Source organism: Carassius carassius, chromosome 10 (assembly GCF_963082965.1).
Source record: "Carassius carassius chromosome 10, fCarCar2.1, whole genome shotgun sequence".
In the NCBI taxonomy this organism is placed as follows: domain Eukaryota; kingdom Metazoa; phylum Chordata; class Actinopteri; order Cypriniformes; family Cyprinidae; genus Carassius; species Carassius carassius.
In genome coordinates, this window is record NC_081764.1 from 23,086,642 (window position 1) to 23,110,486 (window position 23,845).

The 23,845-nt window shown below is 34.2% G+C and overlaps 1 protein-coding gene across 1 annotated transcript; it reads left to right on the forward strand.

The window, feature by feature from the left end:
* Positions 1-2,385: 2,385 nt before the first annotated feature.
* On the forward strand, positions 2,386-22,838 carry evpla (envoplakin a). Its single transcript, XM_059560550.1, has 22 exons — positions 2,386-2,593; positions 6,344-6,443; positions 6,540-6,694; positions 6,885-7,008; positions 7,940-8,071; positions 9,512-9,553; positions 9,758-9,919; positions 12,060-12,167; positions 12,382-12,477; positions 12,554-12,664; positions 12,818-12,964; positions 13,087-13,241; positions 13,318-13,415; positions 15,542-15,714; positions 16,164-16,342; positions 16,425-16,563; positions 17,142-17,335; positions 17,529-17,679; positions 17,773-17,856; positions 18,827-18,934; positions 19,017-19,109; positions 19,269-22,838. Exons 1-22 carry the CDS (start codon positions 2,544-2,546, stop codon positions 22,608-22,610), a joined length of 5,943 nt encoding a protein of 1,980 aa, XP_059416533.1. The 5' UTR covers positions 2,386-2,543; the 3' UTR covers positions 22,611-22,838.
* The last annotated feature ends 1,007 nt before the right edge of the window (positions 22,839-23,845 follow it).

Genomic DNA, 23,845 nt, shown 5'->3' on the forward strand with positions numbered 1-23,845 from the left:
TAATTAGCTGATTAGAGTGTGGCACCAGGTGTCTTCAATATTAAACCTTTTCAGAATATTCTAATTTTCTGAGATACAGAATTTGGTATTTTCCTTAGTTGTCAGTTATAATCATCAAAATTAAAAGAAATAAACATTTGAAATATATCGGTCTGTGTGTAATGAATGAATATAATATACAAGTTTCACTTTTTGAATGGAATTAGTGAAATCAACTTTTTGATGAAATTCTAATTATATGACCAGCACCTGTATATCAAAGCACAGAAATGTTATGGTCAACTAAAATTTTAATTTAATCAATGTGAAGCACATAAACTTGAAGTGTCTGTCAACAATTGTTTGGTTTCTTTTGTTTGAAGGAGACAGCTCATTTAAAAGCCCCAAATAAAACATTTGTGTCTCTATACATGCAAGTACCACACCCCAATGTGACTTGTCCTCATCCAATCCCAGCCACTCCTTAAGTGTTCTGTTGATTTTTTTTTTTTCTTTGTAAGTATCAAGCTGTATGGAACATCACTCGTGATTGTCATAGTGCATGAGGACTGTAATGTGACAGAACACAGATTTCATTTGAATCAGAGAAATACTTGTTAGTGAACATGATGTGCTTTATGTAATCTTAAATTACATCAAAAAATTACTTCAAGCATTGCTCTATGATTGTTTAATTATATATGAAGTTTTTACAACATTGTATTGAGAGACTATACATTATAGTTTTTCTCAGTCGCTTTGGTACAATTCTCTAATCATCCTTGAGATTTTCAAAACCGTAAGTGCAATTCTCAAAACAACTCGTACAAATAGCAAAACACCATGGATTACCTGCAAACGCCCGTCTCTTGTTCAAAATCCTTAGTTCTCAAAAATAAATATCGGTGTCAATGAACATGTCCGTGCCATCAGAATGACAAGTCCTTGTGTCATAGTTTATGGTTAAGACAATCAAATTGCTTAGTCATGTTGTCAATATAACAGTGTACTCTGGAGGGATGTTCTGATATAAACTACTGTATTGAACAGTATGCCATATATCCATTTCAAAAGTACAAATTTACACATTACTGTATGTGGGATATTGATTGAAAGAGACTGGATAGAATTCCCAGTTACACTTTTACTAGTGGTCTGACCAAAATAAAATAAAATAAAAAAAAAAAACCTTTACAATGCCATTGTGATATAGAAAAGGAAAAATAAATATGGGCACAAAGATGAAAATAAGTCCATTTTCAGAATTTGTAACTCTTGTGTAGTCCTCTGTCTATACAGTATAATCTATCCAACTGAAGATCCATGAGATGAACCTTTGAGCTATTTCAGAGAAATGGTTTATCATTGGTTTATCATCTACATTCTATTCATTAGTCAAGATTCACTTGCACAATTCATGCCAAATTTACAAAAAGTCTAATAATAATTTGTAAAAATAAACCGTGTGCTTGGCAGTTTATGACAACTAGATGAACCATTTTGCATTTAATGACTTATACGATGAACTAAAGACTAGATGTTTTGGGGGGTAAGACTGTTGTACAGAAAACTGTATAATACTTTTGAGCGACATGACATTAGCAACTGATAATGTAGGAAACCGCAGATAAATGTGCATAATCAATTGCATGAATGTACAAAAGCAATTGCAACTTGTTCAAAAGAATGAGAAACTGGTTTTATGATGTGTATAAAAGACTAGATGATGTGGAGGTTGTACAAGTAGTTTTGAGAATTTCATTTCTGATTTGAGAAATGCACCAAAGTGACTGAGAAAAACTGTAACTGGGTAAAGGTGTTGAGAGAAAGAGGGAGTGACTAGGGCAAGACATTACGTCTGCATCTCTGTCACACCCATAGACTGTGGTCACACCCTACCATGTGACAGTACATGTTAGAAATGTGCGCTAACTACCACAGAGAGAAAGTGACCTAACAACATTCCACACCATTCACAGATTCTACACATTTAACAAGCTAACAAGTCTTAAAAAGGACAGTGTCTGAAAAATAATTCATATGAACTCCTTGTTATGTTGAACTTCTGTTAATGAAATATAATTCTTCAACATGTCAAACAAAACTGGGTCAGTTTTAATAAAATACAAAATCACTATAATTCAGAGAAAATTACAGTGACTTTCTAGTCACAATGTTATTTAGGGCTAATTGGTAATGTTGTGACATATATCTTCCTTTTGTTATAACTTTTAATTAATAACAACTAGGCTAAAAGAAAAGAAAACTGATGAATAATAGATAGCAAGATGTAAATGTGTGTGTGTGGGTGGAAAAAAAATGGGAAGGTGAAACTGGTCTGCCCGGTTCTGCAAAAGGAGGTGGTCTGGGTGTCGCCCAACACCTGTTACTCTGGGTGGAGTGGAGACAGAAGAACAGCTTTACCTCACTGTTGTATGACAGTTCTAGAGAGGCAGAAAGTGTGTACAGAGAAGTTTGTGGAGATAAAGGATAATCAGAAGTAAGAGATTCACAAGCACATCCACGACAGAGAAGGTGAATCTCACCTCACTACACCTTTTAGGATGTTTAAGAAGAAAGAAAACACGATGAAAGAAGATTCCAAGATAAGCAAGTGAGTGCTGTTTGTTTTTTTGTTAATAATATTTTTTATCCTCTATGCTGTTTTGGTTCTGTTCTGTTGACAGGCAGGTCTGAGATCAGTTTTAGACAGACTTGGGAAACCAAAGCCCAGAGAGTGAAGGTGAAAAAATGGTTAACTCTATATTTTCTTGGGAACATTAGATCTGAAATCTAAAATTGGTTAACCCTTTACAATCAAAGAATTATCTGTTATTTTTTCAACAGTTATTTGCTGGAGACTACAACAACCAATTTGTGAAAATAATTGGTTGCTTGGTCAATGATATTTTATTCTCATTTAAAATTTTGCAGCATGTATTGAATGTATTAGCCTAAATAAAAGAAGGAATTGGAAACACTCCAGAAAGGATAACTAGTTCCGTGGGCCCTTATGCTGATTGTTTTGGCTACAATATAATCTCTGCTTTCTAAACACAAGTTGGAATTATTATGGTTTGTTAAAAATACACTACAGTGTTTAAAGATGTTAGAATTGTTCATGGGTGATGAAGAACAGAGACAAAAATATTTAATCATATATATATATATATATATATATATATATATATTTTTTTTTTTTTTTTTTACAGTAACAAATTCTGAAAAAATAAAAATACAAATCTGGCAATGGATTTCTGGATACAAAATCTGCTCCATCTATTTATTTTTGTTATTTTCCCAAAAATAAAACATTTGGGTCATTGCAGTACAGTATCAGCAGAACTGGGATCAGTTCAAGAGCTTAATTTGTAACAAAGCAAGCCAGACAAACTGACTTTCTGTTGATCATCTGCAAACATGTTGTTAGATATCAGAATTGTTAAATATAGAGGTCAGATGTCACATTTAAAGTCACCACTAGTGAAATCTGATTAATGCATGTGTAATGTACATACAACTGAACAGTTAAATAAAGGCGTTAACATGTTGTGCAAACATGCAGTAATCAGGGTCTTCCAATAAATCAGATTTAAAAAAAAAAAAAAAAAGATAGAAACAGTGAAAGGAGTGTCCTGGCTGCCTAAGCTCAGTTCCTGTAAGGGCTGACGTTCTTGTTCCTCCACTAGGCTGGGTGTTGGTCCATTGTTTCGACACGCAAGCAGACATTTCAAAGACAAACACAATATAGTTCAAGTAAAATGTTATAGAAAGCATAAAGTAACATATATTTTATAAGTTCTGTAATTTAACAGAAACAAACAAATTAGACATTAGAGCAGTTCAGAAAAACTATTACTTTTTAGTAATTGCTATGTTTGTGCTATGTTTTTCCCCCCTCACAATGTAAAGTGCTTTGAGTGCTTAGAAAAGTGCTATATACATGTAATGATTTATTATGTGTTTCCCTACTTTAAAATCCTAGAGGCACCCCAGCAGTAAACATTGTGGATGTCTCCCTTATCTGATCCTTATCTGACCCATTAAGGAATTTTCTGACCCATGTAATGGAACAAAACAATGTATGAATTCTTCAGGACTCATCTATAAGAGTGTCAGCAGTTTCAGTGCTGACGATGTCAGCAGTGATCTTCTGATGCTTCTGTGTAGACAGGTTGATTTCATTGACCAAACCAATGTTTAGATGACAGTTGACTTCAGACTTTCATGATTTGCCTTAAGTGTCATAATTTTCCTTTTACCTATGACTTAGATTTTTATTATATTAGGATTTATTAGAATATGAGGTCATTGTCATCCTGTGTTGCTTTAGAACAACAAAAACAATTGATGCTGTATGAATACATGAAAAAAAATAGTCACAAGTTGGTTTCTCTTGGTCAGTCTGTTCTATACATGTTAACATGATTGCAGGGGCATGGTCTCTGTCTTAGAAGCTTGTCTATAAAAAGTGAATGTATGGGCGGGTGAAGAGATGTTGAGAGTACGAGTGTGTGGAGGGTGGTGTGACATTGTTTGCATTCTTAGAAAAGAACAATGATGAAACTCTCTAGACTAGCACGGCATGAAGCTGGGAATGTTTTACAATTTTATCTGTTTGACAGCGTGGAACTAGTTTTCATTCAGATGAATGTCACACAAAATTTGGTTTCACTAATCGGAGTAAGATATTTTCTTTCATTATGTAATAAAGCATCTTAAATGAATGGATATAACCAATATCCACCAACTATCTAATAAATTGGGGTGGTGATTAAATAAACTGGGATAATGACTAATGAGTAATTCCAAGTCCAATTAACAGGTAGGAATATGTTTTTAAAATGTGTTTTACCCTGTGAAATATTTCCGATATTTATTTCAGGGAGGAAGAAAAAGACTGAAGGTAATAGAATGATAAAGAACAGAAAAAACTACATAATTCTAGAGTTTCTAGATACCTCACCCAGATTCTTAGCCAATTCGGGGATCCACAATATAAAAAGCTTGCATTCATTAATAATTAACATTCATTAAGGATTATTTACATCCGTACATGATATACCGCTAGAGCTGGGAAAAATTATATATATATATATATATATAATTTATTTTTTTAGCTTTTTCGATTAATCTTTTTTTTTTTTGTTTTAATGATGTCGATTCGATATCGATTTCTCAAAAACCGTGAATCGATCTTTTCCGATATTTACTTCAGCAAGCATTTAAAAGATTTGATTAATTTGAATCTTTTCATTAGTCTTCTCCACTAGATGTCACCCTTATTTACCTTGCGCAATGTTACAACAGACTCAGTGTAACAACAATGCTGCTGCTGCTACTAATACTACTACTACTAATAAATATGAATAATTATTTATTTTAAAAGGAAAAATCACATTTGTTTTCTTTTTAATTTGAACAGTAAACCTCTGTTGTGCAGCACTTTGTTTGCCAAAAAATAAAAGGGTTTTTCATTTGATTAGGATGAATTAAATTGTTTTATGCCTTCATCTGATTACCAGAAAAATTAAGAAGAACATTTTATTTGGCCCTACTATTGTTTAAAAAAGGACCCTTAAAAAAAAAAAAAATATATATATATATATATATATATATATATATATATATACATATATATGTATAAAAAATAATAATAATTGATACCCAGCTCTACGCTTAACAGATGATTAGTTCATAGTTACGATGTATTTAACTTGTATTATGTCGTCAAATCACCTATATTTATATAGTGCTTTATACAATGCAGATTGTGTCAAAGCAGCTTTGCAGTGTTAAACAGGATAATACTGTGTCGATTAAGCAAGAGGACAATAGTAAATAGTAAATTTTTCAGTTAAAGTCAGTTTATCATTGATTTAGTGATGTCATTGTCCAGCTCAGTTCAGTTCCAATGGCAATCAAGCTGACAATATTGGCAGAAATTAAGTGTTATTTAATTTATCTATGGACCCCCTCACGTATGTTTAGGACCCTTTGAAGGTACATGAATCCTTGTTTGTAAAGTGAAGTTTCTTAGACCGCCTTGAAAAAATTCCAGATGAATTCCTTTTATATGCCTGAAACAGTTATGCTGACCATTCTCTTTTGACATCATGAGCCAAAGAAAAATGTTCTCTGTCATTCTCACTGTTACAGTGTCTCTAATCAAAACCGTACTCTTCAAAATCAAAAAAACTAATAGGTTTCATTTACAGTAAATCCTACTGATAAGTGTAATTATCCTGAGTGATTTGATGCTCAAAACATATTTCCTAATGTTTAATGCAACATTTTATTTCTTAATTTTGCATTTGAGTATTTTTTACACATTGTCATTCTATCTTTTCATTTTGAACTGCAGATCGCAAGTGCGTAACCTGGCCTTGCTGATTGCACGTATGCAGAAGAATGCAGACACTGTTGAGAAAGATGTACTGCATGCAGAAGAGCTGCTACTCATTGTAAGACAACACATTCTATTTTGTGTGTGTGTGTGTGTGTGTATGTTTGTGTTAGTAAATGCAACGTAAATATAAATAACCCTGCCCTTTGCTCAGGATGCTGACAATGAGAAAAATAACAGGAAATTACAACATCAGAAGGAAACAGCAGACCTCTTAGGCCAGGCAGAGGGGCTTCTTAAAGATCTGTTCCTGGATATGGACAAGGCCAAGAAAATGAAACACCCTCAGGCTGGAGAAATAGAGAATGAGTGAGTGGCACAAAAGGCATTATTTACACCCTGTTGTTCATGACTGTTGCTCTGTCACATCGTAACTGAGCTAACAGGGTTGCACAGTGTATTTTCTCTCATCTATATGATATTTATATATAGAAAAATAATTGTAATGATTTCCACAAGCTCCATAAATTATAATAATTTATTTTTCCCCACTAATCAGTGTTAGTCGTCTTCATGAGCGTTGGCTGAAAGACTGTACCCTTTACCGAGAGCTGTATGAGCAACTGAATGAGGTTGGACTACAGCCAAGAATTAACTGGGCTCTGGTGCTGAACCAAAAACAGGTCAGAAACCACATTAATGTGCACATAAAGAGAAAGAAACTAATCATTTACCTTTGTACTAATAATCAAAACCCCTATGCTGAATTAAATCGAGATTAAATCAAAATTACATCTCTGGGTGATAATTTGGTTTAATTTGAACCCAAAGAGTGAAAAAAATAAGTATCATGGGGTACACTTAGTAACTTTATGCATCTTGAGTGATCAGACTGCTATACGAGTGAGTTTGCTCATTCTGTTTACAATTGCCCATTTAAATAGGTCTCAGCTAAAAAAAATAAAAAGTGCAGACTGAAGATTAGTGTATGTAATTTTACACCAGTGCTGATTCATCCGTTTTTCCTATTGAGAACTTTTATTTTGAGCTGATGATAAAAAAATGCAGAACACAACATCGGTTTTCAGCTTTTGCAACCTGAACTGAATTTGTATACAGTGCAGACTGAAGATTAGTGTATGTATGCAAATTCAGTTTCAAAAATAACATTAACTTTAAAATGAACAACCAGTGTCCATCTACGCTTAGCTGAGTTGAGTCTGGAATGCCTCTTCAGCAGGTTTCGAATGCATCTTTAGTAATTAAATTAGTGAAAATACATGAAGTGGATGATCTCAATATATTAAATTAATACAGAGGTTAAACTGATGTCCATGTTTTGCATTATTGTTACAACTGGTATCAGGTTGTAACAACAACAAACTTTGAACAGTAAAGGTACCAGTTTGAACAGTCTGCATGTAGGCTGTACATTTTAAAACCGCTTATTTATAGCAGATTTGAAAAAAAAAAAATCTCAGTCTGAATAAAATAAAAAAGTAAAGTGTTGCAGCATTCCCTCCCTGGTTTCCCATGTACACTATTTAATTGCTGCAAAAGTATTTGTGTGTGTCTTGATTAACTAGTATTTCTGAATAATTTGGAATATTACAGAAAGAGGCAAGCAAAGAGGAGTATGGCCCCACTCTGGCTGACCTGAAGAAGCAGACTGCAGCTCATAACATCCTTCATAAGGAGATTGAGTCTTACAACAACCAGCTATCCCCTGGATCAACCAGCTCCCAGGTGAGCTTAAAAAAATCCTATTAAATTGGCACTTTTTTGTATGTGTGTTACTAAGACTTAAATTTCAGTGATCAGCTTTTGCTTACATCAATAACACACCACATGTCATTCTAACGCTTCAATTCTAAATCTTCAAAACACAACTGAAGATATTCGTAATGAAACCTGAGACATTTCTATGCATAAAACCACAACTTTGAAAAAGGTCATGATAACATTGTAAAAGTAATACATCTGAACAAAGTGGTTTAATCCAAACCTTCTTGAGAGACACACTTTATATGATTTATAAGATTGAGTTGTATGATGAATAGATTTATTTTAGGCTTTTACTGACATACTGACATTAATTTACACACACTTCGAATCATCAAAATTTTGTTCATGACTTATTTTCATTGTAGTCTCTCAGATTTCATTAAAATATTCTTCATTTATGTTTGGAAAATGAACGTATCTTACGAGAAAAACATGAGAGAGAGTATGGAAATGCCGGTATCCAATTTTCATGTTGGGGTTAATTGTTAATGTTTTTATCACAGTATTGAAATTTAGTTTAGTTTAGGTTTAATAACTTTTCTCTTATAACAAAATAATTGAACATTTAAATACAATAAAGCAATACATAAAAATATATAAAGTTAAAAGTTTTACACAGATTAAAGTGTAAAAGAACTATAAAGACCAATAGGTACCACTTTACAATAAGACCTCATAGTTAATCTTAGTTAATGCATTAACATTCACAATGAGCAATAGCTACATTTGCTACAGAAGTTATTAACCTTTGTTAAAAAATACAAGTCTTAGTACATGTTAGCTCATTAAATAACACAGTTGCAACTTTCGATTTTAACAACGTGTTATTAAATATCGGAATACCTAAGAGTGATGAATGTTCAGAAGAATTTTTCATTGGCAGTTTGTTAACTAATGAATTAACTAATGTTAACTTAGGAAGCCCTAATGTAAAGTGTGAACGAACAATAAAGAATAAAAACACTTTCAAACAAAATCTAAAGCATGTTGTAGTCCAGATTAAAATGTAAAAAAGTTTGAAAATAAATAGCCTATAAAATCTAATTATGTAATTATTTGGCGCTGTGATGAACATAATAGCAAATCCACAAACTTGGCTATTTAAATACGTTTAAGAAAGTTTATGGGGTTTCTAGAGTAAAGGCTTAATTTTCTGTGTTTTCAATCAGCGTCTCTCAGGTGTTCCCCCATGTGCTTCTCATGCCTGCTTGTTTACATCAGTGCGCATATATTTTTCCCAGTAAATGGGAAAAGTATTCTTAAAATGCATTCCAAATTATTAATAATTTGTAATATGTAATTATTTACTGTATTTAGAAGTGACCACGATAACAATACCATGCATATTCATTAACCATTTTTTTTTTCTCACAAAACTTAAAATCCCCCATGTCATTCCAGGAGGAATATGATGCCATTAAGAAGCAATATGCTAACCTACTGGTAAGAAAACATTCACATTTACAAGTCGACTTGTCATGCCTCTTTAAATTGTAAGAAATACAACAGCTGTTAGTACCAGGAATGTACAGTGAATTTTAATTAGAACAGAAAGAGAGAAAAAAAAAAAAAAAAATATATATATATATATATATATATATATATATATATATATATATATAATTTAGCATTTTTACTTTTTCACAGGATAACTCAAAATGGAGACGTCACTATCTCAACAGCCTGTACGACTACATGCAAGACTGTGAGAAGGAGGTGGCATACATGAGGGAGGAGCAGAACAAGATCCTTAAACAGGACTGGAGTGATCAAACCGTTGACCATGCTGATATCCGCAGACAGTACGAGGTGAGCTAGGTTTTGAACTGATCACATGATCTGTACAATGGAGCGGACTGAAGGACAGATATAAAACAAGGTTTCTCAAAAATGGGGCGCTTGGGTTTGATCATAGTCAGTCATAGTAAATAGTCAGGGGAGCTGGAATTTGTATTTTTTTCAAAAACAAATATTTTATTTAATTATTAATTTTATATTTATTATTACAGAATTATATTTACCATTCCATAAGGCTATATATATATATATATATATATATATATATATATATATATATATATATATATATATATCTTTTTTTTTTTCAGCTATGTCTTAGTTTTCCCATGTCTACCATCTTGAAGTGTCAATCATTTTGAATTATGCAGTAAAATGCTGTATTTCTAAACACATTAGCGAAGGGGTTGGTAACCTAAAACTGGCACATGGAGGGTAATTGCTGACATGTGAGCAAACCCAAGAGAGGTATATAAAATAAAGTACATCTCTCCTGCATACAAATTTACATTTTTTGACAATCATTCCTCATAGTCACATAACCTGTTTTAAGTTAGGAGCTATAAATACTATTAAAACATGAGAATTAAGTTGCATAAGTCAATGGAAGAGTGTAGCTCTGGCAAACCATTTGTACTACCACTATCCATATGAGCCACTGACAGCACAAAATTGAGCCAGCATTGCCATGCTTTAACCCTTAGGGTACTAAGCCCTTTTTGGTCCGTTTTCTCTATTTTTACATTTCGGCTTATAAACCATACGTAATGATGATGGACCACCATGTATTTGGTATCGATGGATTCAGAAGACCCTAAGCTACCATAAGCATGCATGCAATATGTTTATAAAGGAAGTATGAGTGAAAAATTGTACAATAAACTAGAGAATTTCAAAAACAAAAATGAGATTTTTGTCATTTATTACTGAAAATCCTACCTCACACAACAAAAGTGTTATGGTCATGGTAACCTTCCTCTGATTGGGTTAGAAAAATATTCCTCCCAGCGGTTTTTACATTGGTTGTTGCGTGTTGAATCTGCCTAACATAATAGTTTTCATTGGCCTGTTTACGCAGTGGTATTGCGCAATAAGGGCGTGTTTAATATACAAACTGGATACCGCTGTTTTCAGTGGAATCTGAGGAAGACGGCAAAAAAAACCGCATCTCTCTAGCATTAATAGTTTTTGAGATAACTACACATTTGTAAAAGTATGCCATTTTGGGCGGTACCGCCCAATCCGTCCCCAGAGGGTTAAGTATCACACAAATTATTTCAATTTTGCTTCGTTCATGCTACACGATTGATTTGATGACAACTTAAAGTTTTTGCTGTATTTGTAGCTCTTAGCTTTTGGCATTAAATCTAGTGTCAGAATTTACTAAAGATACTAACAGTAAAAAAATTACGTTGAAAGTCTTTTGGCAGCGTTTTTCAGAGTGTTACTGTGGTGCTCCATTGTTTTCATTTGTTTATAGAATTCCATGGAACACATAATATTTTGTAATTACTTTTGTACTCTCTTTGTGGTCCTTGGGTTTAACAATAAGAACCTGTACATGAAAAAAAAAAAATTCCATCTCATAAACCTGCAAACTTAAAAGGGATGTGTAGACTTTTTAGAGGCACTTTTGTAGGCACTGAGAGTGTAGGATTGCAAAGATGCCAGAAAACGGGGCAAAACCAATGTCCTTTATTTGCAATGCTTTGCAAAGACTGTTCCACAAACAATTTGAATGTTTGAAAGAGCTTTAAAAAAATGTAAGAAACCTTGATGAAAATGGGGTTATATATATATATATGGGGTGGTGTTGGCGCAGTGGATAAGACACACGTCTTTGGCGTGAGAGACCCGGGTTTGAATCCACTGTGAGACACCAATGTGTCCTTGAGCAAGACACTTAACCCCTAGTTGGTCCAGAGGTGTGCGACCTCTGACATATATATAGCAATTGTAAGTCACTTTGGATAAAAGCATCAGCTAAATGAATAAATGTAATGTAAATGTAATGACAGCAATGAGAATAAACAAGATCATTAGGCAAGCAATAATGTGAGGTTTTGCTCATTTTTTGGTTAAGTACAAAAGTGGCAACAGCACATTTTAAAGAAAACATCGTATTAGACATCTTGTCTCTTGTCTTTTGCAGAACTTCAAGAATAACAGTCTCCTGTCCCATGAAAGTGAGGTCAACAAATTACAGGACGATGGAGACCGACTGATTGAGCTGAAACATCCTGCTGCCAGCACTGTTCAGGTAGCTTTATTATGTGATACTTTCATTAGTGAGCTAAATCCAGCGATATTGTCAATTATATTGGATTTGTAGTTTTATTCTGTTTACATGGCAAATTTGAGTTGACTAATTAAAATTATTTAAATAATGTTTTCAATAATTAAATATTGTATTCAGTGTGCCACAACATTAGCATAATCAAATCTGACCTCTGATGTATTGTTTGTGTGTCTAGGCCCAGAGAGACAATGTGAGGAATGAATGGCAGAAGTTTCTGAATCTTTGCATCTGTCAGGAAACACATCTGGACAATTTAGAGGAGTACAAAAGGGTAGGCAGGGCTAAACACATTTAATTATAAATATTTTGTTAATTTGTAAAGCATAAGTTTGCGTTCTTCTCAACAGTACCAACTGGATGCAGATACCTTGTCTGAGGCTTTATCTAAGCTAGGCTCCACTGTTGATGCCAAAGCACTCAATGGCAAAACCAGCACTGAAATTCAGATGCAGCTTGAGGTGAAATCACATTTTAAACTATTAAATACTTACACACACACACAAACACACACATACATATAGTGCATGTCAACTTTCCAGTACCAAGCCATTGTATATAAAAATGAATACAACTCTGTATGTGTCAATATTGTGTATTCTGTGTGTCTGCAGGCAGAGGAAAGGCCTCTACAGCGCAACGAGCAGCTATTGGCTGACCTGAGAAAGCGAAGCACCTCTATCACACCATTAAAGCTTCGTCGCACTCCTCCGAGCAAAACTACCACGGTTGAGTCTCTGTGTGACTGGAAATCTCCCAAGGTTAGAATCTCTAGAAAAAAAACAATTATATTAAATATTTTTATTTATTAATAAATGTAGCATGAAAAGTTTCTAATTGTATATTCTTCTATTCATTTGTTAATCAATGGAATTCTTCTCAGGCTTCACTGAACAGAGGAGAGCTTTTTAATTTGAAGTCCAACACAGACAATGACAACTGGGAGGTTCAGTCCAATGATGGGTCAATCAAAACATTTCCTGGAGTTTGCTTTATGATTCCTCCACCTGATCCTGATGCCATCAAGAAAGTTGACCTGTAAGTATAAAAAATACTCCAAAGAAAGTCTTCAGAGATAAAAATAACTAACAATAATTTGTGCTTGTATGAGCAGGCTGGGCAAAGAGTTGGAAGATCTAAAGAAAAGACGGGCTGCTTTGAGAACTTCGCTGAACAATCAACCATCAAAGGCCTCTGTTTCACAGGCTCCAGGTAATTTAAGAGCTCTCTAAGGCCTTTCTACACCAAACTGTTCAGTGCTGTGAAGATTCTGAAAAAACAAAAATAAAAATGGACGCAAACAAAGCTATTCACACCATAGATATACTGTTTCTATTGGCTGATATATCTAAGCTGTCCGCCGTCAGTTGGAAGGATCAACTTGATTTCATTCTGACCTGTAAAAGGTTATCCTGTTTCCTCTGGAATTAAAATCCCGGCATTTTTTACAACCATTGGCTGTACAGGATTGTGGCATCTTCAAATATTCATTGATTATTATGGTGAATTACGCCAAATTGACCATTGCAAGATAGGGGGACGCGTCTAGGTGCTTGGAACTTGTAGAATGAGGCATCTACAGTACTTATACATACAGTATCTATGATTTATACTACAGTAGATGAAAATACTCACCTAGCAAACAAACACTTTTTTAACCCCTGATTAGGAGGTAGTTTTCGTAAACACTTTTGCTTTATGGATATTAATTTAGGTAGTTATAGAACACTATATGGTCTAAGATTGTTTAAATATTCAGGCACAAAATAATGGAATATGCTGCCTCATATGCTGATATCAATATTATCAGATTCTCAGATTGTGAGGGTTTTAGAACAAGGGAGAAAGGACTGTTTTTATATAAAATGATTTAGATGTATGAGGAATTGTTTGATCTGTTTGTAATTTTTTAGGGGTGTGAGTGATTTATTTTATTTTTTACTGTGAATTTCTTCATTTTTTTTCATTTAAAAGCAAGGACCACTATGGAAATAATTTAATGAAACTTTATTGTTATCATCCTTGACAAGAAAGTTGTAACAGTGTATTGCTACTTTTTGTGCCAAATAAACTCAAACTTAGGTTAATTAAGTTGAAATCAAATTAATGTTTGTTTTGTTTTTTTTAAAGTTTTTTACGCCATGTTAGCATCATGGCTATTTACATGGCAAAAAGATTCAGTATAATCCATAAAATTTACATTATATAAACCATTTTAACTTAAGACAGAAAATCTAAAATACATTCAGGTGGTACATTTTCAAATATTCCATGCAAGCATAAATCAAATTAATGTCAGATCATTGCTGTAAATAATGATGGCATAAGGACTACTTGGGTATTTTGTTCTCTGTTGCTTTGCTTTGTTTTCAGATGTTTGATTCAATCACGTGTTCCCCCATATGCTATACTCCGGGATTGAGATCACACTTTCTTTTTTTTTTTTTTTACAAACTAAAAGTAGTACAACAAAATGTACTGTGTGTGTGTGTATGTATGTATAATATATATATATATATATATATATATATATATATATATATATATATATACTGTATATATATGTATACATATATATTACATTACATTTAATCATTTAGCAGATGCTTTTATCCAAAGCGACCTACAAATGAGAACAATAGAAGCAGTCAGGTCAACAAGAGAACAACAACAGTATACAAGCGCCATGACAAGTCTCAGTTAGTCTAGTATAGAACGCATAGCCAAGTTTTTTTTTTTTTTTATGAAAAGACAAGAAAAGGAAAAGTGCTAGTATTAGTTGGTTAAGTGCAGGCGAAAAAGATGAGTCTTTAGATGTTTCTTGAAAATGAGTAAAGACTCAGCTGTACGAATTGAGATTGGGAGGTCATTCCACCAGCTGGCCACAGTCCATGAAAAGGTCCGTGAGAGTGATTTTGAACTTCTTTGGGAATCTATACATACATAGATTCAAAAGCATGATCTATTTATCACGCTAACAGGAAAATATGCTTCTAATCACATGCTTAAAGCTGTAGTTCCAACCACACAACTTCGCAATGCTGTTTGGAATTATTTGTTGGAAACATAACCCAGTTCTGATGATGATGTAAAATATGGCAAAATAAATAATATACAGGGGGAAAAAAAATAATATTTGAATTTGCTAACCCAAAAAGAACTATTAAAAATGTGTTTTTCTTGCTAGGGTCAGATCACAGAGTTATAAATTCTGGTTATTTTGAAAATACACAGTAGCCCATAAAAAAGGTGATCACAGAATGTACTGTGCTTGTCACAAATAAGTATTGAACTACCTTTAAGATAATAAATAAGTCTTTTTTTATATATATTTGTAGTTCCTGCTCCAAGAGCTGAGGAGAACACCAAAGCTGTAGAGCTAGCTAGCCGCCTAAACCAAATGGATAAAGATCTAGCTCAAGTTGAGATGGACACACTGAGCAGTCTAAGAGCCCCACTGAACCGCATGGACCCTGCCACAGACCTTGCTAAACGTCTGAACGAGCAAGAGGTGAGACATGCTTTACCTCCAACTAGAGGTAAACTGCCTTGGCTCTAGGTTTATACTGTCACATAGAACAAAGTGCCAGAATTAGCTACTGAATTTTACTGACTGTCAAATATGTTACTGACTGTTGATAACTGAATGATGTTGGTTAAAATTAATGTTATGTGATAAAACCGATAAAAGGTTTAATGGCTGTCAACAACCATAATCTCTAAAGCAGTGGTTCTCAACCATGTTCAATCAAACACATATGATTCAGGTCATCAGCTCATTACTAGAGACTCAAAGACCTGAAATGGATGTGTCAGACAAAGCAGACATTCAAAATGTGCAGTGTTGGGAGTTGAGAATCACTGCTCTAAAGCAATGGCTTTTAAAAAAAGTTGTCAGTGGATCAAGAACACCATGTTAAACAATACTCTGCTTATTTAAAATGATTATTCTCTAAACAGAAAACAACTGCAGCTCTCCAGCAGTTGGAAAAACAGAGGGCTGCAGCCCAAAGGGACCTGGAACCTCTACTTTCAAAGGACTCTAATGGGCCAACCTCTTCCACTCTACCTCAAAAACTCAGTGATTCCAAAAACAAGCAAGACAGTCTAGCTGCTCTCATTGATCTCTACAGAAAGAAGTATGTATTATTATGAATGTATTAATATGGGAAATTATAAAATTCTAGATATTGCAACTCTGTTGCCTCTTTTTAAAATTAGAGCAAATGCTTCTATGGTATTGGAGAGACAGCTGAGAAAGATGGACAACACTGTCTCAGGATTTGAGAAACAGCTCAGTGATGATGGTGCAATCCCAGACAAACCTAGTGCCATTCAAATCCGTACACAGGAGATTCAGGTAAAGACATACTTCATTTTTAATTTTGTAGAATGCATTCCCGTCAATACTTCATCTCTTCCTTTTTGGGGGAATCATTTACCTGGGCTACACAACCACAGCTCTGACATTAAAATATTTTGATTTTCTTAGACAGACACACACACACGTTTGTTTTTGTGAAAAGTGGGGACATCCCATATGCGTAATGGTTTTTATACTTTACAAATTGTATATTCTATGGCCCTACACCAACCCTACACCTAACCCTAACAGGAAACTTTGTGCATTTTTACTTTCTCAAAAAAAAAAAACAAAAAAAAAACATTCTGTATGGTTTATAAGCATTTTGAAAAATGGGGACAGGGGTTATGTCCTCATAAGTCACCCTCTCCTTGTAATACCTGTGTCATACCCATGTCATTATACAAAGTTGTGTCCTGATATGTCACAAAAACATGCACACACACAGACACACACATATATATAAATAATATTTGGGACCTGTGTATTGGAAACTGCATCTCAAGTAATGCCACTGCACATAACAAATGCTGGAATCGTATGCATAATAACAAAATATCCCGTCTTTCATCCAGGGTATGAGAAAAGATGTTGTTGGAGCTCAAAGTGAGATGCAAAAGCTTAGCGAGGACCTAGAGGCACTTAAAAAGATATGCAGTTCACTTCAGCAGGGTTACCAGGAGTACTGTCCTGATATACGCAGACAGGCAGCAGAAGTGAAGAATCTGCAAAGCCGATATGCCAATGTGAGCAACCAGCTGAATGAAAGGTAAGTTCTGCTCACTCTAAAAATAAAATCTAAAAAAGCGTGTATATATATATATATATATATATATATATATATATATATATATATATATTATTTTTTATTTATTATTTTTTTTTTTTTTTACATCTAAATGTGTTTTTTTTTATGTTGTTAGCTATAATAATATCTTAAATATGTCTTTATATTTCCACAGGGAGAGGTTTTTGCAAGAAACTAACACAAAACACCAGGACTTCCAGAATGTGAGCCAATCACTAACTTCCTTCTTACACAATCTACCTGACAACAAGATAAACCCCACAGATGATTTGACTCAGATCAATGCAAAGCAGAACTCTCAGAAGGTTAGATTTGTAGACTATATCAGATTATATAAAATACTGTAAATGATAGAATAAAACAGTACAACTCTCAATGTGGTTATCTTTTACTTAAAGAGGGTGATAGAGGATATACAGAGGAAAGGCGATGACATGGACAGGGTGGTTGATCTCTCCAAGGATCTCCAGAATGTTCTCAAAGTAAGTTAAATAATTGTGCTACAGTATATTATACAGTAATTATCCAGAATTACATATAAAGTTTTACTTACATGGGGGTATAAAACTATGATAGCATTTTATTGCTGTGCAAAAAAAAAACTAATCTAAGATTAAGAGATTGTCATTTTTATTTCTTTTACAAGAAATTCGTGGTGATATGAGATTAAAGTGGTAATATTTTGAGAATAAAGTTCTAGCATTATGATATTAAAGTCATAGTATTTCGAGAATACAGTCAAAATTACAAGAATAAATTCAGTTTTTGTTAATTAAGTCTATATTGCTTGAAAAAAAGTCAAACTCATTTCTAAACTCATATCTTACATCAACATTTTTTAATACATTTAAAAAATATGTTTTTAATATTTTTATTTTAGTTTTTATGTTTGAGCTTATATATATCTCTATTATCATAACAGTCTGAGTAATTCTGATTCCTGACCAGTAAACGTTGAAGTGTCAGCTTTGTGAACAAATGTTGATTATGTATCTAGTCAAAGAATCATGACCAGAAACCTTTTTATTTTGGGTATGTCATTTCTGTCTCCATGCTAGAAAATGGGGGGTGACTGGTAAGGGAAATTTCACTGGTAATGTGAAAATTCCAAAAAAAAGTCTTTATTCTCAAAGTTTAATGATAATCTCACATTGCTATAAATTTATTCTTGTTATTTTGACTTTAATCTAAAATATTCTATGACTTTAATCTGATAATTTAGATTTTTCAGAATATAACAACTGTAATCTGATATTGCTACAACTTTATTCTAATTTTGAAATTATTCTCAAAGTATTATGAATTTAATTTCATAATATTAGATTTATTTTTTATTTAACACTGCACTAAAACACTGTCATAATAAAATTGTGAAAATAATTAAATGTACATTTTTTGTTGTTGTTGTTTAAATGGTGTTATGAAATTGTATATGATATTTATTTTGGACAGGAATATGAGATGAATTGTGTTAAGTACAAAGCTACTCTTGATGACATACCTGCGACAGATTCTAAGAGAAATCACACCTCCACCCTAGCTAGCTCTGTTGCAAAACAGGTGAGATATCTGAAATGTAAAACATTACATAAACTTACTAATATCAATTAAATACTTAATTCTTTATTTTGTTGTACTACAGGAGAAGGATCTTACAAACAATTATGCTGAGACAGCTGCTGAGAGTGAACAATTACTCAACCAGATGAACTTAGCAAAATCCATTAAGGCTGAGGTGCTCAACGTTTTTTGTAGTTTTTTGTAGATCAGAAGGGATCATTTGTACCATGATGTATTAAAATCCACTATCTTTGTTATGAAAAGTAAAATCCATGTAAAGTGTTCAAACTAATCACCTTTGAAATATTAACTGGTCTTTCCTTCATTTACACAGAATGTGGTTAAAGTAAATGCTGTACAACAACAACAGATGCAGCAAAAATCAGCTGAGGACACTGAAGTTCTCCAGAAAGAATTAAAGGAGGAAATGGCAAAACGTACCAATGCAGAGAATAGCCTGAGCACCATAAAGAACAGATATTTATCTCTGAAGAATCGAAAAGGTGTAGAACGAGTGGAGGAGAAAGAGATTCTGCAGTATTACCGTGACCCTAAACTTGAAGCCAGTGTGGAGGACTTTCAAAAGAAAATTCATGAAGAAGCACTGAAATGCACCAAAACACAGAGTGAGATTGAGGTACTGACAAGAAAGATCACTAGCCTGGAAAGTGAACTTAAGAACACCAAGCCCAAATTAGTGACAAGAGAAGTGACAGAGGTAGAGAAAGACCCTCAGTTGGATTTAGAAGCATCAAAAATTAGAGAAAACATAAGCAAATTGAGAAGTGAACTTAAAGTTAAAGATCAAGAGAAAACTTACCTGCAAACAGAGAGGACAATTTTGGAGCAAAAGAAGCAAAACATAAAAGAGAAGGTGGTGCAAAAGGAAGTATTAAGACTGGAAAAAGATCCAGAAATGTTGAAGGCAGTTAGGACATTTGAGATGGCTATCTCAGATGAAGGTGAGAGGAGCAACTCACTAAAAAGTGAAATCTCCCAAACCAGCAGCCAGATCAATTCTCTAGAGAGGCTCATCCCAACTTTAGAGCCAAAAGTTGTCACCAAGGAGGTGAAAAGGGTTGAGCAGGACCCAGGACTCATAAGTGAGTCTAAGGATCTTCTGACTACAATAGAAAAAGTGAGAAATGAGAACAGAAGTCTCATGGCTGAGCTTAGCAACCTTCAGTCACACCATGTCCAGATACAACAGTTGAAACCCAAAGTGGAAGTCAAAGAAATCATAAATGAGAACTTCAGGGTGGCCCCTGAGACAGAGGCAGAGATGCAACGCTTGAGAAGGGAGCTTCAAGACAATAGTAGACAGTCCTCAGACTTTGAGAGACAAATTAGCCATGTCAGAACAGAGCTTGAAATACTTTATGCACAGAAACCCAAAATTGAGTATAAGGAAGTAGTTCAGGAGGTTGTAAAAGAGGAAAGAAGTCCAGAGAATGTAAGAGAAATACAGAGGCTGTCTGATCAAGTATATTCCCTACAAAAAACCTACAGTACGTTGCAGGATGATCTTATCCGTCTTAGAAAAGACAGGGATGAATGGAAGGCTGAAAAGTCAAAAGTGGAGACAAAGATTGTTACTAAGGATGTTACTAAGTATGTTGATGACCCACTTCTGGAGAAGGAGGCAGATCGTCTCAGAAGAGAAGTCCGTGAGGAAACTCAGAGGCGCAGAACTATAGAGGAAATGGTGTTCGATCTTCAGAATAAATATATCCAGCTTGAGAGACAAAAACCAGAGGAAAAAGTACTAGTGCAAGAGGTGGTGCGTCTACAAAAGGACCCAAGGCAGATCCTTGATCATGATAGACTAGGTAGGAGTCTAGATGAAGAAGTGAAGAATCGGAGAAAATTGGAGCTAGAGGTGCAGCAGATGAGAGCACTCATAGAGGACAAGGAGATTGCCATCAGGAGCAGTGATGAAAGGCAACGGAAGATCCAGGTTGAAACTGAGCTGAGACAAATTAAATCCAGAATCCATGAGCTAGAAACTGCCCCACCTCCTATTGAAGAGAACATAGTCATAGAGGAAGTTCTGAAAGTTGAAAGGGATCCAAAACTAGATAAACTGACCAATGGTCTTCGAACAGATATGGATAAGGAGAGCAGTGACATTATGCGTTTAGAGAGAGACATCAGGAAATTGACACTAGAAATTGAAATCTTACAGCGAGAGAAGTCGGTTGAGAAGACCATCTATAAAGACGTTGTTCGTGTAGAGAAAGATCAGGCTGTGGAAGCAGAACTGTCTCACCTTAGACAACAATTAATTCAGAAGAAAAATGCCAGACGAGACCTTGAGGATGAAATCCACCGCCTAGATGAAAAACTGCAGCGCCAAGCAAGCAAAAGAACTACCACGTCTCTGGAGGAGACCAACTTGATTCATGATCAGGATAAGCTGCAAAGAGAAAAAGAAAACCTCCAGAGAGAGCTGAGAACTTTGGAATCTGAAAGACAAAACATCAGCATTTCATTCCACCAGCAGTCTAGACTGATGAGTGAAAGAAATCAAATGAACAGGCAAAGAAGCATTAAAATGGAATCAGATGTTCAAAGGCTGGAAAGGGAGATCCTGGATGAGAAGGACACAATTCATAAGCGAGATAACATAATCAGGGAGCTAAAGAACAGTTTGAGGAAGGAGGATTCCTCCGAAACTCACACTAAAGAAGTCAATGTGTCCACAAAGATCAGCATCTTGGACCCTAACACTGGTAAAGACATGTCACCATATGATGCCTACATGCAAGGCTTCATTGATCGCAGCAAGTACATACAATTACAGGAACTAGAGTGTGACTGGGAAGAAATCACCAAAATGGGACCTGATGGTGAGATATCGGTCTTGCAAGATCGGAAGAGTGGCAAGCAGTACTCCATCAATAATGCACTAAAAGAAGGCAGGGTAACTAAATACCAACTACAACAGTACAAGGATGGCAAAATGCCAATCTCAGAGTTTGCTCTTCTTGTGGCTGGTGAAACAAAATCTCGTTCATACACCCCAGTTACCAGCCAAGCTACTCAACAGCTTAATGAAGAGTTCCCCATTTGTGGTGTGTATGATATACACACTAATTCATGTCTAAATGTCCGCAATGCCATGGATCGAAAGATGATTGACACCAACACTGCCCAAAAACTGCTCGAAGCACAGGCAGCCACTGGTGGCATTGTGGACATCAACAACAGCATAAGATATTCTGTCCACAAAGCAGATGATCGAAATCTGATTGAGTCCAGTCAACTACAACGTTTATTAAATGCTCAAAAGGCTTTCACTGGAGTTGAGGACCCTATGACCAAAGAACGTCTGTCACTCGGAGAGGCTGTACAGAAAGGGTGGATGCCCAAAGAGAATGCCATGAGATACATGGAGGCACAATTTCTGACAGGTGGGTTGGTCAACCCGAACAAAGCAGGAAGAGTTAACATTGTTGATGCTGTCAGCTCTAAGATGATTGACAGCACAATGATGAGAGAGCTTCAGGAAGAGATCAACTATGCAAAAGAGCTGACTGACCCCATCACAAAGGAGAAGATAAACTACAAACAGGCCTTGGCTCGTTGTAAGACAGACCCCCGATCAGGTCTTCCAATGCTTCCTGCTTCCTCAAAAGATTCTGTCTATTCTTCCTCATATTTTAGTCATAAATAGCCACTCATAGTCTCATTGGTTTTAAAAAATAAGTAATTCATTCAAGTTTCTGCATTTTCTACTCAATAATGTCTCATTGTTATAGTACTGTAGTATGTGTCACACACACACACAAACAGTAGTCCTGCACCAGTTTATAATTGCAAGGGTTAGTGGTTGCATTGATTCAATGTATTGTTAGATAAAAAATGGAATCTGCACGTCAGAAAAAGTCAAATGAAATAGTAATATATATATATATATATATATATATATATATATATATATATATATATATATATATATATATATATATATATATATATATATATATACTGATTTTAAGATAATCAATATATAGTGTATAATAAGTGTGTTTAGAAAACAAAAAGCTTTTTAAACTTATGATGAAAACATAAAAAATAGATTTAATCTGATCCAAACTGTACTTGTAATACAACACACTGTAAATCTCAGGTGCTATAAAATCTGCCAATTTAACCACACTACTGAAATTACATTGAATTTAGAAAAATCTCAACCACTGAGATGCTTACGTTTACTTCATTTTATACAGTATGTAAAGAGGCTGAATACTGTAACACATAGAATGCAATTCATATTTTTTTATTTCCTTGGTATGATGGGCCAGAAGTGCAATTTCTGATTTATAGTCATTATACTATATTCTATATTATACTATAGTCATTATATATTATTTATGCCTTTAACATTCTCTGTACTTTCTGAAACTGCTGTCAAGAATCATTGAAAATAATAAAAAAATGAATGACTTCTGTTTTTTTGTTTTTTTACTAAACAAAATAAACATATATTTTAAGAGTGGTATCAGATATATTATGCACAGGCATATCCAAGGCATTTTAGTAAGCAGCACACACACTGCAATGTTTCTTTATAATAGGGGTGTAAGAAAATATCGATACACGTGAGTATCGCGATATTTTGATTGGCGATACTCTATCGATTCTCAAAATGGAATATTGATATGAAAAAATAAAATAATTTAAAAGAAAGATTCATGGCAGTTGTTTCATTTTGAGTTAATTTCCCAACCTCTAGTCTTCATCTCTGAACAACATTCCACGGGGAATATAAATACAAACTGAAAAACCTGTGTAAATGCAAATGGAAAGGTTCAACATCTGTATTTATTCTATTGTTTTACAATTGTTTTATTTTCTTTAGGAATCCTGTTAGCACTTCATTTTTCATTGATATTAACCCTTATGCGT